General features: G+C 39.4%; 2 protein-coding genes across 2 annotated transcripts; both read left to right on the top strand.

Annotated features, from left to right (window-relative positions):
• The first annotated feature begins 2,193 nt into the window (after positions 1-2,193).
• On the top strand, positions 2,194-5,245 carry LOC108154972. The gene is made up of 4 exons (XM_017285488.2): positions 2,194-2,374; positions 3,533-3,897; positions 3,962-4,134; positions 4,210-5,245. The coding sequence occupies exons 2-4, from the start codon at positions 3,536-3,538 to the stop codon at positions 4,770-4,772; spliced, it is 1,098 nt and encodes a 365-aa protein (XP_017140977.1). The 5' UTR covers positions 2,194-2,374; positions 3,533-3,535; the 3' UTR covers positions 4,773-5,245.
• A 967-nt stretch (positions 5,246-6,212) lies between these two features.
• On the top strand, positions 6,213-14,995 carry LOC108154969 (fatty acid synthase). Its single transcript, XM_017285483.2, has 10 exons — positions 6,213-6,527; positions 7,029-7,546; positions 7,601-9,418; positions 9,496-9,919; positions 10,000-11,280; positions 11,357-11,969; positions 12,042-12,316; positions 12,379-12,728; positions 13,032-14,127; positions 14,211-14,995. The coding sequence occupies exons 1-10, from the start codon at positions 6,381-6,383 to the stop codon at positions 14,874-14,876; spliced, it is 7,188 nt and encodes a 2,395-aa protein (XP_017140972.1). The 5' UTR covers positions 6,213-6,380; the 3' UTR covers positions 14,877-14,995.
• Positions 14,996-15,195: the final 200 nt, after the last annotated feature.

Here is a 15,195-nt window from a genome sequence, read left to right as displayed (position 1 = left end):
GGCCCCATAAAGTATATATTCTTGATCAGGTAAGGTAGATGTTAGATTAATGATCGAGGAAAATTAGAACTAAACTTAACTAAAAGAGCTAAGCATGTATTAAAATGATTAATATTATTTTATAATAAATAAATAAAAATTAAATAATAATAAAATTATTATATAATATTTAAGAATAATAAGTTGATACAATGTGGTCAATGGATTCAAGCATAAGACCCTGAACGGTTCCTCCATGGCAGAACTAGATCTACAAATCAGAAGGAAGAATGGATGGATGTCTAGTCGATCTAATAGGGTGAATGAATAATATAGATTTTGTGGCTCAACAAGTAGTGATATCTATTTATTTATTTATTAAATTAAGAATTATCTGTTAATAATGGTACTTAATTACAACAGGAGAAAAAAGAGAAGTTAAAAGTTAGTAGAATTTAAGTGATTATAAATATTGCATGCAATTAGTCTAATGGACAGTTCAGGGGATAAGGAATGACAGAGGAAGTTATAATTATGGCATATAACCATAAAAGGTTCATGTTCGGCATAATTTGACCTACATATGGGTAAACGGATTGGCCTAAAAGTACGGGTAGGTCTAGATGGGACGGCCAAGTCAATCTGACCCAACAGAGTTTGGGAGTCAACAATCCCGAGAAAAAGATTGTGCACGAACATAACGCCATTGAATATTCTGCGATGGTGCAACGACGGTAGGTCAATAAGATTTAGCCTAGACCGGTAGGGTGACAATATTCTACCCGAGTCCCAGTTAAAGTTACGAAGGGCAAAAATTAAAAATTGCTTTTGGACGGATTCAATAACAACCTGCTGCTCTTTATACTGCCGGCTCTATAATGGTAACAATTGCATCCTAGCTAATGCCTATACAGGGACTATACACAAGTGCAATATTCTACAATTGGACGAACAAGTAAGACAAAGAGAGCCTGCGTTATATGTACATATAAGGGTCGACAAATTTCTTTGACCACCTCGATTCAGGGAACTGATGTTGTGCGTCATGCAATCGTCGACATGGAGGAACAGGATGACGGTTAAATTACCACCCTCGCTTGCTTTATTAAGTGTGGCGGCGAGATCATAACATTAACATTTTCTATCGGTAAGCAAGACTAAACTATCGTACTCCTATGAAACCATGCTTATCTAATGTCTCATTGAACCACCGAACCACTCTTGTGTCGCTTGAGAGAAAACAGAGTCGAATTCTCGTACATAATATTTTTATTTTACATATGTATAATATTGATAGGCATGCAGCAGATAAGGGTCAGTCTGCAGTTGAATTTGGAAGTGAGAGATTTGGTAGCATAGAAACAAGAGCTCCTGCACTGCTTAAAAAATAAATAAATAGATAAACATACCAAAAGAGTTTCTCCCTGCTGTATTATAGTATTTGAACTGAAACCATATCTAGCCTCCAAGAAAGTGTCGTTGGACTGCTCGTTGATTGCCTGTCAGCTGATTTTATAGATTACAAAAAGTCTTCCTTCTCAGTTGCGAGTTTCTTAGCAACAAAATGTTGTGGCCCTTGCGGTGCTCGATTTGGAAATATGAGGGAAAATAATCGTTTCGTGCCGAGTTGCTCGGTGCCCTGCCCGTGCACATCTCTAGGTTATACCTAACCTACATATGTAACAAAAACAAAAACCTTCCCCATGGCTGCATGTTGGTTTATATCATCACTTGCGTTCCCAACCATGACCAGTCGCAATGTGTCAGGCACAACTCGTCTTAAAACTCCTACGAAGTTCAGGCCAACGACAAAGCCACACTCCGCACACTGCTCATCAGTTGCGTGCAAAATTTCTCCAAACCAGTTTTTTTTTTAAATGATAACAAGTTTGCGGAGACGTCGAATGTAATGGTACTTTTTGAAAAAGAAAGACAAATTTATGTCAAAATCGGTTTTACCAATATTGGACATCAACATACGAGTTTTATTATTATTATTATTATTATTATTAAATAAACCTATAACGCCATATTCTTTTAATGCTAGGATTTTACCTACTTTCGTCGCCTAGATATTTTCGACCCCAACGAGTATTAATATGCAACGTTGTCGGATAAGAAGAAGACGTCTTTTGAACGTCTTCATATTTTCGCTTCGCTGCAAACGAAGAGCCGAAAAAGACAGCGGTGAGAAACTCGGTTGCTGACTTTATTTCAGTATTCAGTTGGTAACGGGAAAGTCGGTTGGTGTGTCTTTTTGTAAAGCGAGTGAAAGACTAGTGAAACGCCCGTTTTTTCTACTTCGAAATAAATAATAAAAGGAATATTGTTTATATATTAATATCTAATCTCAACTTTTACTCATTAACTTTTAATAGTTAAAAATATAGATCGAGTATGTATGCATTCAAATTACTAAGACTTTTTCGGTTGGTGTTAGAGTGTTGAATAGACATCCATCCATACAGTGTTTTTAATGTGATGCATGGGTGAAAGTAAAAATGAAAAGAGAATTCGTTTTAGTATTTGGTAGCCAGATCTGGTTTAAAAAGATTTTACTCGTGTACAGAATGAACGAAAACATGTTTTGGGGTTTTTTATTTTTGATGCCAAAAACGGAAATGAAATTCTTAGTGGTAAAACTGGTCTGGGATCTCTTTTCACAAACAGTAATGTGCAAACTTTCATCATACCCACACGCACATTATGTTTTTGTTGAAATGTTTAAACGCCCAAATTGATAAAGGGTTCTAAGGGTGATACCAAGGGTCTTAAAGACACCGCATTGGGAGGAATATAAATACATATATAGCTTTTTACATATCCACCGATTTAACAGAAATTTCCATATCGTGCGGTCTTATTATGGTCATTTTTTCCCTTGTTTTTGTATTTATTTTGTGAATATCGTATGGATAATAAAAAGACGTGATTTCGTGCATGCTAAAAGTGGAGTTGATGGCAATAATTTAGCACTTCCGACTGCCTCTTAATCCCACAAAAAAAACCAGTTCTTTCAATGTTTCGGGAGGGGAAGCATTTTCGTGTGTTAAGGTAGAGGTAGAGGAATGTTTTATGATATCGACCAGGTGAATGGAATGCACAGAAGAAATCATCACATACACGAGAGTTATCTGGAGCATCAACATCCCTAATCGGGACAATCCCTTAAGACTTACAAAACTTAGAAACAAAATATTAATTTTGGGTCTACTGCGGCCATAGGAACAAAAGATTTCGATGGTTATTAAAAGCTTCGGTCTTAAAGTAGGCATTCCTTTCTAGTTGTTCTAGTATCATTGAGATATAAAGCTAAAAAATGTGTGAAATGTATTTGCACATACCTTATGTGGTCGGAGATTCTTCATTCTGTGCGATACTCTTAGTTATGTATATGTATTTATATTATCTTTTTCGAGGGTATAAACAAATCAGTTAAAATCAGAAAATCGGAAGTTCACGTACCGTACGCTACAAAGGAACATAATTGGTTAATTGTTATGTTTTTAGTCGATCTAAATAATATTTCTACTTATATATTTATACTTTCCAGCAAATGCCACGACAGGGGCAAGCTCTGCCTAAATTGTGGGCTTTACTACTTTATGCTCCTTTTTTTTTTATTCGTTCCTGCGATGGTCACGGAAGGCTAATCGAACCGCCAAGCAGGGCATCGGCCTGGCGCTATGGATTCCAAACACCGCCAGATTACAATGACCATGAGCTTTATTGCGGCGGGTTTACACGCCAATGGAAGCGAAATGGTGGAAAGTGCGGCGAGTGTGGAGATGCGTGGGACATGCCGGAGCCACGGCCCCATGAAAACGGTGGTCAGTGGGGGCAAGGCGTGATTGTGCGAAGTTATTTGCCAGCATCCGAGATGACGATTCGGGTTGAATTAACTGCCAGCCACATGGGGTACAATAGACGCGGATTCATTTTACAACTGTGCAATATTGTAATTCTTTGGTTTCGTCTCTAGGTATTTTGAGTTTCGGTTATGTGATGATCCGGGTGCCAAACAGGCATGCCTAGATAAAAATATCCTGCATATACTTGGTGGATCTCCTGCGCAGCCAAGTCCAGCGGATATGGACAGCCGCTTCTATCCTCGAAATGGAAGTCGCATATATGAAATCAAAGCACGCTTACCTGGTAAAGTTTCTTGAGTACAGACTCCTTTTACAATAATTATAAACATATTTTGTGCCACATTCGGATTGTTTACAGAATTGACATGTAATCAATGCGTGCTGCAGTGGCGCTACGTTGCTGGGAATAATTGGGGCATGTGCAACGATGGTAATGGTGCAGTTGGCTGCGGACCCCAGGAGGAATTTCGTTCGTGTTCAGATATCGCAATAACCACGGATGCACGACCTCCTATGCGACCTATTCGACCTTTACACCCAACGCCCACACGATCTAGTACGAAAATACCAACAACTAATGAATATGATTCAGAAGAAATTGCATTTAATTATTCACTTCTATTAGCACTAGTAATTACTCTGGGAGTAGTTTTTTGTGCCATTGGAACTTGGTACTTTTATAGACGAAACTTTTGTATTTTTAAGGAATGCAGCAACTCTGTTTCGCAGAAGTTTAGAAATAATAACAAAAATAACGCGTCTTTGGAAAATGCTGTCCACAACAGAATCTTCAAACCTCTTGAATCGCTTGGTTATGGGGGTAAAGGTGTCGAGGTGGACAATCCGCCCGTTCCCCCTCCCCGGACCAAGCGAGACGGAAGGATACGGGAATTGTCAGCTAATGCCTCAAGTGTAGCCTAGACAGACAACGAACTGAGCAAATGCTTTTGGTTTCCCAACCCCTTTGCCTCCACCTTTTCATCTAATCTAACCGAATGTATCGTAGTGATTATCCTTAGATATCCTTTTAGATTTAAAGCGCTCCTTAGTACTTAGAACTTAGCAGAAAATTATCCTCTCTCATTACTATTTAAAATCATATATGTACATACGTACGAAATTTAATTATTTATAGGAAACCCCAATATTGTGTATTCTGTACTCTGTTTATTACTCTCATTATACCATTATACGACTGCCGTAGTTATCTTGCATAAAGCAATAGCTGTACATGCTAAAATAAATATTAAGTATAGATAGGTACTTTCACAGTTTACACCTAGTTTCACTGCCCCAAATAAATAAGTTCATCAAAATAGTGTTTACGTATTTACTTACATATATGCTTAGGACATACGACTATGTGATAGAAATAAATATAAACTTTCATAAAATTTTAGTAAATACATATATTTATATAGTATATGAATAAATGCGAGTATTTACAAAGAATATACATGTTGAAAAATGTCCCGGGCTTATACTATTCAACAAAAGGAGGCATCTTCGCAATATCATCAGCTATACGACACATGATGTGATGCTGATTTGTAAAGAAGCTACACTGTTCTTGGTCAATCATCTTTTGCCTACTGAGCCATTGCGTGCAATTAAACCAATGAATCACTGTCACTTGATTGCTTCTGTAAAAATGCTAAAAACACACTTGTAAATATGTACTTAGGTGTCACACAACAAGTTTACATACATATACAGATATTTTATAAGGCAAGTTCAATCAACGGCCTATTGATTTGCATTCAGCAGTTCATTAACATTAAGCAATACGCTTTGAAGTTCATTAACATGGCCATTGGAAGTATTGTATTACAATGTACTTACAATCTATTTCCAGTTGAGTGCATTGTTCGTCTACTAAATAATCCAGTGGCAACGACTTCATAATTAAATTCGCCTTTAACTACTTTCACTTTGTCAAACTCAAGAATGAAAACGCTATACTTTGTATTGTTAAATTATATAGTAGTTAAAAATGCGCAGACAGTAAATATGTATCTACATGTGTACCATTTAGATGTTTATAGGCACAGTACATTTTGAACCTGGTTGTTGAGAGCTATATGGTACTTGTAAGATATGATTCGATTTGCCAATTCGATTTACTAAGAATTGGCGTAGGCATGATTTGTTAATTAGTCGTTCCTGAAATTTAAATTATCCAGCCCTTGCAATCCCGGTACACTGGAAAATGAACTGCCTACTTATACAATTCATCGACTTTAATTACTTTGGTGTGTTTGTGGTCAAATTATTTACCATTTATTTTTTTTGGAATTTGTAATTGGACTGACTTTATGGCGAGTACGTATAAAAGACGCCTGTGGGAATATCGAGTGCCTAGTTGCAATTTGTTTCGCAATCCGATAATACCTTCTTGTTATATTACGAGTAATATTCTGACGGAAGCTAAATATAATAAATTTGTAAATTGGTGATAGTGAAAAGTGAAACAGTTTTTGAGATAATATACTAAATACTTGAAAATTTTAAATCCAACAACAAAAAAATATGTCTACATCTACTGAAAGAAATGAGAAGAAATACTCCAGAATCCGACCTGATTCAGACGGCGATGATATAGTGATCTCCGGGATGGCAGGCAAATTTCCAAACTGTCGTAACATATCGGAATATGAATACAAGCTTTACAACAAGGTTGGCACCCATATAAAAAATTTAATTGATAATAAATTAAGAATAAAAGGTGACCAGGAAATATGAGCATGAAAATATGAATTTGCAATAAATTTAATAGCAAACAATATCGGATAGGGTATTTTTTCTTTTCATGAAAAATGTGGTTACGTTGTGCACATGTGAAAATATATTTAAATCAAAGTGCAAATATGTGATACAAGACCTTAACGGTAAATCGTTAGTTACGTTGGGGTGGTAAAAAGAAATAAATTGGGTTTCGTACACAAGCCGTTCATCAAAGAAACGTCTTGCTACTTGTTTTATAATGATTATCTTGCAATTTTGTCCGATACTTTTAAAGTGAAAAGTACTAGGTCCGGGGTCCAAACGTCATAAAACCTAACAACTATCCTTTTCCAAGACCTTTTCATCTTTTCAAGATAGTTCTAAAGCAGAATACGAAAGGAAACATGCATTACAAATATTTTTATAGTATGGATCAATATGTCTACATTTTAGATTGATATGGTTGACGACGATGAGCGTCGTTGGCGCCACTTTAATCCGGAAATACCAAAGCGATCAGGAAAAATTTCTGACCTCGAAAAGTTTGATGCTACTTTCTTTGGAGTGCATTTTAAGCAAGCACATACAATGGATCCCCAGACACGTATTCTCATCGAGACTGCGTATGAAGCTGTCATAGATTCAGGAATAAACCCAAAGAGTCTTCGTGGCTCAAAGACAGGAGTGTACGTTGGATCTTGTATATCTGAATCGGAAAAAACATGGTTTTACGAAAAGGTGTCATCTGGCGGCTTTGGAATTACTGGCTGTAGTCGGGCCATGATGGCTAATAGGATTTCGTACTCTCTAGGATTGGAGGGTCCTTCATTTTTACTAGATACAGCTTGTTCCAGTTCCATGTACGCGCTTGACAACGCTTTTAGCGCCATTCGAAATGGAGAAATTGATGCCGCCATCATCGGGGGATCAAACTTACTTCTTCATCCTTTTGTAACCCTTCAGTTTGCGAGGTAAGTAAACACTTGTGCCTGGATGCGTCGCGCTCTAATAATGTGACATTTTAGACTCGGTGTTCTGGCCCAAGACGGCTTTTGTCGTCCGTTTGATAAGGATGCTAGCGGTTACACACGATCAGAAACCATTAACTGCCTTTTTCTTCAACGTAAACGAGATGCCAAACGCGTTTATGCAAGTGTTATTTATTCAAAAACAAACTGTGATGGATATAAACCAGAGGGTATTACCTATCCGTCGGGTAAAGTGCAAGAAAAATTGCTCGACGAATTTTACAAGGAGATTGAAGTTACGCCAAATGATTTGGGCTACTTGGAGGCTCACAGTACAGGGACTGTAGTGGGGGATCCAGAGGAGTGCAAAGCGATTGATAACGTTCTTTGCAGTCAGAGGCAAGAGCCTCTATTGGTTGGATCTGTAAAATCAAATGTAGGGCATTCGGAAGCAGCTTCCGGGATCTGCTCTTTAGTAAAAGCCTGTTTTGCCTTCGAAACTGGTTTGATAGCACCAAACATAAACTTTACAGAGGTTAAATCTATAATTGCACCGTTGGCTGAGGGACGATTGATTGTAGTTAAAGATGTCACCCCACTACCAAAGCCATGTATCGGCATAAACTCCTTTGGATTTGGTGGGGCCAATGCTCATGCCCTTTTGAGAGCCTATCCCAAGGCCAAGGCCAATTTTGGCCTGCCAGAAGATGATATACCACGAATTCTCACATGGGCAGGAAGAACAGAAGAGGCCGTCAACGAGATTTTTAATGCTGTGGAGAAAAAGCCAATGGATGCGGAATTTATTGGATTACTTCAAAACATTCAAGAGAGCGATGTATCTGGCATGGTCTTCCGTGGCTACGCAATATTTGGCAAGCAAGGTGAAGCCCCAGCAAAAGCATTGGTCAGAGATGTACAGCATTACACCGGCCTCCAGCGCCCCATAGTCTGGGTTTATAGCGGAATGGGTTCGCAGTGGCCCGAAATGGGTGCTTCGCTTATGGTTATACCCCGTTTCCGAGAATCAATTGAAGTATGCCATCAGACTTTGAAACCGAAAGGAGTTGACCTTATACACATATTAACATCCAACGACCCCACAATTTACCAAAATATTTTGCACTCTTTCGTGGGTATAGCGGCCGTCCAAATTGGTTTAACTGATGTCTTGCGTTCCCTTAACTTGGAGCCAGACTTTATTATTGGGCATTCTGTGGGAGAACTGGGCTGCGCATATGCCGATGGTGGGCTTACCCCACAACAAATGATACTAGCAGCCTATTATCGCGGAAGAGTTAGTGTGGACGTGGAAAAAATTACGGGCTCCATGGCAGCAGTCGGCATTGGGTACAAGTCAATTCTGCACATGCTGCCGGAATCCATCGAAGTGGCCTGTCACAACGGTCCAGACTCTTGCACTATCTCTGGACCAGTCGATGATGTGACCCGTTTCGTAGACGAATTAAAAGCCAAAAGTATATTTGCCAAAGAGGTGCCATGCTCCAATATAGCTTATCACTCAAAATACATTGCCCACATGGGACCCCCCTTGCTGCAATATATGATGGAAACTGTACCACATCCAAAAATGAGAACCGAAAAGTGGCTGAGTACTAGTGTTCCCAAAAGCGATTGGGATCATGCTGAGCGCAAGCTTTGCTCCGCTCAGTACCATACTAATAATTTGCTGAGCAGTGTGCTTTTTGAAGAAACATTCGCATTGCTTCCGAAAAATGCCTTGACTATCGAAATTGCACCGCATGGCTTGCTGGGCGCTATTCTGAAGCGATCTATGCCAAGTGGGGTTCATATTCCACTGACGAATAGGGGAAACAAGAACAACGCCTTGTTCTTTTTGTCTGCGCTGGGAAAGTATGTATAACCAATATGAACTTACATCAATTGTGTTCATTATTTTTCGTGTTTCTTTTATTTTAATTTTTCGGTAGAACACACCAAAATGGATTAATGGTTCCTGTTTCTAACTTGTATGGAAAAATTGACTTCCCAGTGTCGCGGGCTACACCAAGCATCAGCTCACTCATTCGTTGGGATCATAGTGAAGATTGGTTTGTGACAAAGTATGAAAATATGAAAACAAAGTCCAGTGGGGAGCGCATATTTCCAGTTAACTTAGCCAGTGACAACGAGGAGTTTATGAGTGGACATGTTATAGATGGCAAAATTTTGGTTCCAGCCACATCCTACCTGCAGTACGTTTGGGAAACATTTTCCCTCATGTATCATGGTCCGAGCTATATGGATGTGCCAGTTGAGTTCGAAGACGTACGCTTTTTGAGAGCGACAAATATGTCAGTAAATGGCGAAGTGGAATTGAACGTAATGATTCACTACGGCACCGGACATTTTGAGGTAAGTGCATACGAATATTACCAATGCAGATATGACTTATACATACATACATATGTATGGACATATCTATAATCTATTAGATAACGGAAGCGGGCAGTTTGGTTGTTACCGGTCTTATAAGAGAGACTGAAAGTCGCACCGTACCAGAAGTATATCACTTCCAGAAGGAATCAGAGTTTCCTATGGTATCGAAAAAAGGCTTCTACAAAGAACTAAAATTACGTGGATATCATTACAATGGAGCATTCAAGGCAGTTCATAAGGCCCGTTCGGATGGTCTATACGGACAGGTGGAGTGGAATTATAATTGGGTAACATTCATGGATGCGATGCTACAAATTCAGATACTGGGAACTGATTCACGGACACTTCTGCTGCCAACAAAGATTCGAAAACTTAGAATAAATGGCCTCCATCACTTTGACTTACTGACCAAAATGGACCCTGAGAATCGCTTTTTCGACGTATATGTGGATCGAAAGTACGATCGGATTGTCGCGGGTGGCATTGAACTTGTGGGTCTTCATGCAAGTCCCGTTCAAAGACGCAGGCCACCTGGTATTCCTATCCTGGAGAAATATGAATTTCTCCCCTTCTTGCCGTCTCCAGCTGTATCGCTGGCAAATGCTGCCCGAATTTGTGTGCAATTGGCCCTAGAAAATAACTCTTCATTAAAAATGAAGTTGGTCGAGGTAGATACAGATGGAAGAAACACGATTTTAAATGAATTCCTGGAAGCTATCGAGGACTTACCAGTAATCACGGGAGATTACATGTTTTTGACATCTAGAAAGGTAGACGACATTCCCGGCATTCATATTGAAAATGGTAGTTTGTCCACACAATCGAATTGTCACTTCGTTGTTTGTGGTGGAGTCTGCGGAGATCTTAACAAAGACGTTATTGAAACTGCCAAAAGCGTGCTCACAGATAGTGGATACGTACTAATCAGAGCGCAATCAAATATCGATAAAGTACATTCAGAAGTTTCAGATCAATTTCGGATGATTACAATAATTCCAATTGAAAACAACGAGGAGGCGTTTATTCTCCTGCAGAAAGCACCAAAGAACCTGCAAATAGAGCCCCTAGTTGTGAAAGTGTCCGAAAATGACAAAATGTTTGAGTGGATAGCTCCAATTCAGTCTGCGCTTAGCTCAAAGACTCCCGTTGTTTTGTATTCGTTTAATGAAGAGCTCAGTGGACTCATTGGGTTAGTGAACTGCTTGCGTAAGGAGCCAGACGGCAATTTGGTTAAGTGCTTCTTTATTGCGGACAAAACTGCACCAGCGTTTAATTTAGCAGATCCGTTCTATTCAGCTCAACACTCGCTCGGATTGGCAATTAACATTTATCGCAATGTAAGTTATTCATGGTCAACTTATGGCACTTTTATCAAAATTATCAATAAAATATTTTCTTTTTTACGAAACTTAGGGAACTTGGGGTAGTTTAAGGCATTTGAAATTGCCCAAGTCTGATAAACCGATGACCAGATTGGATCACATCTATGGCAATGTGATTCAACGTGGAGATCTGTCAACCCTCCGTTGGCTTGAAGGCCCCCTTAATCCACAAGACTGCATGATCAAAATTGCATACTCATCGCTCAATTTCAGAGATGTTATGCTGGCAACGGGTCGCTTGGCCGTTGAGTTATATGGCTCTAGCCGCATAGACCAGAATTGTGTTCTGGGCTTTGAGTATTCCGGGATCAACACAGTAACGGGCCGGCGTATAATGAGTATGGTTGTTAAGGGTGGCGTTGCTTCTTACGTGGAGAAGCCGTCAAAGCTTATTTGGGATATTCCTGATCACTGGTCACTGAAAGAGGCAGCCACCGTTCCGGTGGTGTATATAACCGTTTACTACGCATTCTTCATGGTAAGTGATATCAGGAAAGGAAAAAGTATTCTTATTCATGCCGGAACCGGGGGCATTGGACTTGCCGCGATTCGAGTGGCATTGGCGTACAACTTGGAAGTCTTTACAACCTGCAGTACACCTCAAAAGAAACAATTTTTACTGGATACATTTCCGCAACTAAAAGGTACACCTATGGAGTTTATTAATGAAAGAAATAACCAATCCAATCTACCTTCTCGTGTATATTAAATTTCAGAGTCAAACATTGGCAACTCACGGGACACATCTTTTGAGCTGATGATCCAGCGAGAGACGGATGGCAATGGTGTAGACTTTGTGTTGAACTCATTATCTGAAGACAAGCTTCTGGCTTCGGTGCGCTGCCTTGGGAAGTCCGGTCACTTTTTGGAAATTGGCAAATTCGATATGGCCAACGACAGCAAGCTTGGGATGGGATGCTTTTTGAAGGAAATCACTTTCCATGCTGTGTTGGCCGATAGTCTTCTTGTGGCTCCTGAAGAAGACATTTGGGTAATAAGCTATGTGTTTTTGTTTTATTACGAAGATATTAATATAATTATACACTTTGACAGCACTTGAAAAGCCTGATCGATGCGGACATTTCTAAAGGCATTATTCAGCCATTGCCCGTCCAAGTGTTTCCGGCTCATGAAATTGAACAGGCATTTAGACACCTAATAGGTGGAAAGCACATCGGAAAGGTGGTAATTCAAGTTCGGGATACACCCGATAATCCGGCTACCTTACCGGTGCGTGTGATGAGCCAAATTTACTTTAAGCCAAACTTATCCTACGTCATTCCGGGCGGCCTAGGAGGCTTTGGAATGGAATTGGCTGATTGGATGGCTCTGCGTGGGGCTCGAAAGCTCATACTCAGCTCCAGTCGCGGGATAACGAAAGACTATCAGTCATATAGAATCGCGTAAGTTCATATTACGGTTTATCATACCAAAGCAAAGGGTGTTATTATTATTCTGTCCGCTCGTCTGCTGGCCGTCCGAAAAGTCCGACAAAATATTTAACTGAGTACATATATCAAATTGTTACCATCATAACGTTCGGAACATACTTTTTTATATGGAGATACGTACATCATTTAAATATAATTGAGATCGGACGAAATAGAATCGATCGATCTGAAGCTTCGGCGCTCCGAAGATGCCTTTTTTTGCTGGTTTTTTTTCAAAGTCTGAAAACCTATTACTTTTTTCAATCCATTTAATAGGCTTTGGAAGACTTACGGCTGCGAAGTTGTGATTAACACGGCAGATATATCGACCATTGAAGGTTGTCAAAAGTTGCTGTCAGAAGCTTCTAAACTCGGTCCTGTGGGAGGTATTTTCAATCTTGCTGTAATGCTACGTGACGCCATTTTTTCAAACCAAAGCTTGGATCAATTTGTGGAGAGCTTTGCTCCTAAAGCAGTAGCAACAAAACATCTGGATACGTTATCACGGGTTTTTTGCCCAGAGCTCGAACATTTTGTGGTGTTTTCAAGTGTGTCCTGTGGCCGTGGAAATGCCGGTCAAACCAATTACGGAATGGCCAACTCTATTATGGAACGTATAATTGAATGTCGCCATAGAGATGGGTTGCCAGGTAAAGCTATTCAGTGGGGTGCTGTTGGCGAGGTGGGACTAGTGGCGGACATGGCCGAAGACAAAATTGACATGGAAATAGGAGGAACCCTTCAGCAAAGAATTGCATCATGTCTTCAAGAGCTTGACCACTTATTAAGTGCCGAATCTCCAATCGTTGCCAGTATGGTCGTAGCTGAGAAACGTTCTGGACGTTCTGGAAACGAAAGTATTATCGATGCGGTTATGAATATTATGGGCATTCGAGATTTAAAATCTGTATCGCTGGGCACAACACTATCAGAGATTGGTATGGACTCATTAATGGCAGTCGAGATCAAGCAAACCCTAGAGCGTGACTTCGAACTAGTTTTGTCACCGCAAGACCTACGGTCGCTAACATTCCAGAAACTTCAGGAGTTTGTTGAAGCTAGGGAAGGAGAGAATACTGATGATATAAAAATGATTTTCGCATCAGATAGTAACCTTTTAGGCATGGACCTACTTCTTCGAAACTTGGGCGATGAAGCGCATTGTGATCAAGTGATGATTCCACTGAACACTTCAGCAGCTCCTTCAAAACAGAGCTTTCCACCAAATATAATAATTCCTGGACTAGAGGGGACCGCAGGTCAGGCATGGTACCATATTGGATCGAATTTGCAAAGCAGGGCCGTCGTCCTACAGCTCCATCAATTTGCCAGCCTGGAGACAGTTCAGGAAATAGCTGAGCAAAGCTTAGAAGTGAGTAACACTATTTTATAAGTTATAGTATATATATAATATAATACGTCAAATATCAAATGTTCTTTTTCGTCATCTTGTAGCGTGTTAAGCCAATTTTAAAGCCGACAGAACCATTTTATATTATCGGATATTCATATGGTACTTTTGTGGCGCTTAAGCTAGCGCAGTTACTGGAAAACGCTGGCTTCCGTGGACATATTATGCTGTTAGACGGAGCTCCTCATTTCTTAAAACGACTCACCAATCTTCACTTGGGGGAAAACTTTTCGGATAACGACCTCTATGACCTTCTTTTAACAAGAATTGTTAATAAGATATTTCATCAAGAGTCCACTGCTGCAGCTTTCCACAAGATCGATAGTCTTGAAGAAAAAATGACATTATTCATGGAGTATGTTGAAAAGCAGAAAGTGTATAGCAAAGAGTACGCTACTACAATGGTGGGTGCCATGTTCCGAAGGGTGAAAATGGCAGCTAAATTCGATTTGGACAGTACAAAGAACCTTAAATCTCCCATTACTCTAGTCCGTCCAGCAGAGGTTTCCCTTCAAGACATTGATGAAGACTATTGTGTTTCGCAGCTGACTGCTGGTAAAGTGGTACTTAAAGTAATTGAAGGAAATCATACAACTATGTTGGATAATCCGGCACTAGCCAAGATAATAAACGATTTTGACCCGACACTTTTGGATGACAAAAATTTTGAAGAATATATTCGAAATGATAAGCCTGTTGCTGTCGTATAAATATAATCCTATTTTTTCTAAAAAAAAAAACGAAACTAGCATAATAAAACACAGACATTTTAATGTATTTGTACTGTAAAAAACAACTAAAAATATTTAATATAAATTCTGTAAACCTATATACTATATTTATCACACTATTTATTCCAAAGTAATCTAGCTGATTTTAAGCGGTACTGATAGGGTTTCGTCTAAAGGTATTTTCATATGTTACAGCTTCCTTCTGGCCTTCCAACTTATAAAGTGAGTGGACAAAATCAACTCCGGCACTTACGTATAATTACGTATAAAATATATTGTATTGCTTACATGAAGCATA

The sequence above is a fragment of the Drosophila miranda genome, chromosome 2 (genome assembly GCF_003369915.1).
Source record: "Drosophila miranda strain MSH22 chromosome 2, D.miranda_PacBio2.1, whole genome shotgun sequence".
Taxonomy (NCBI): domain Eukaryota; kingdom Metazoa; phylum Arthropoda; class Insecta; order Diptera; family Drosophilidae; genus Drosophila; species Drosophila miranda.
This window is presented reverse-complemented; position numbering and strand designations above follow the sequence as displayed.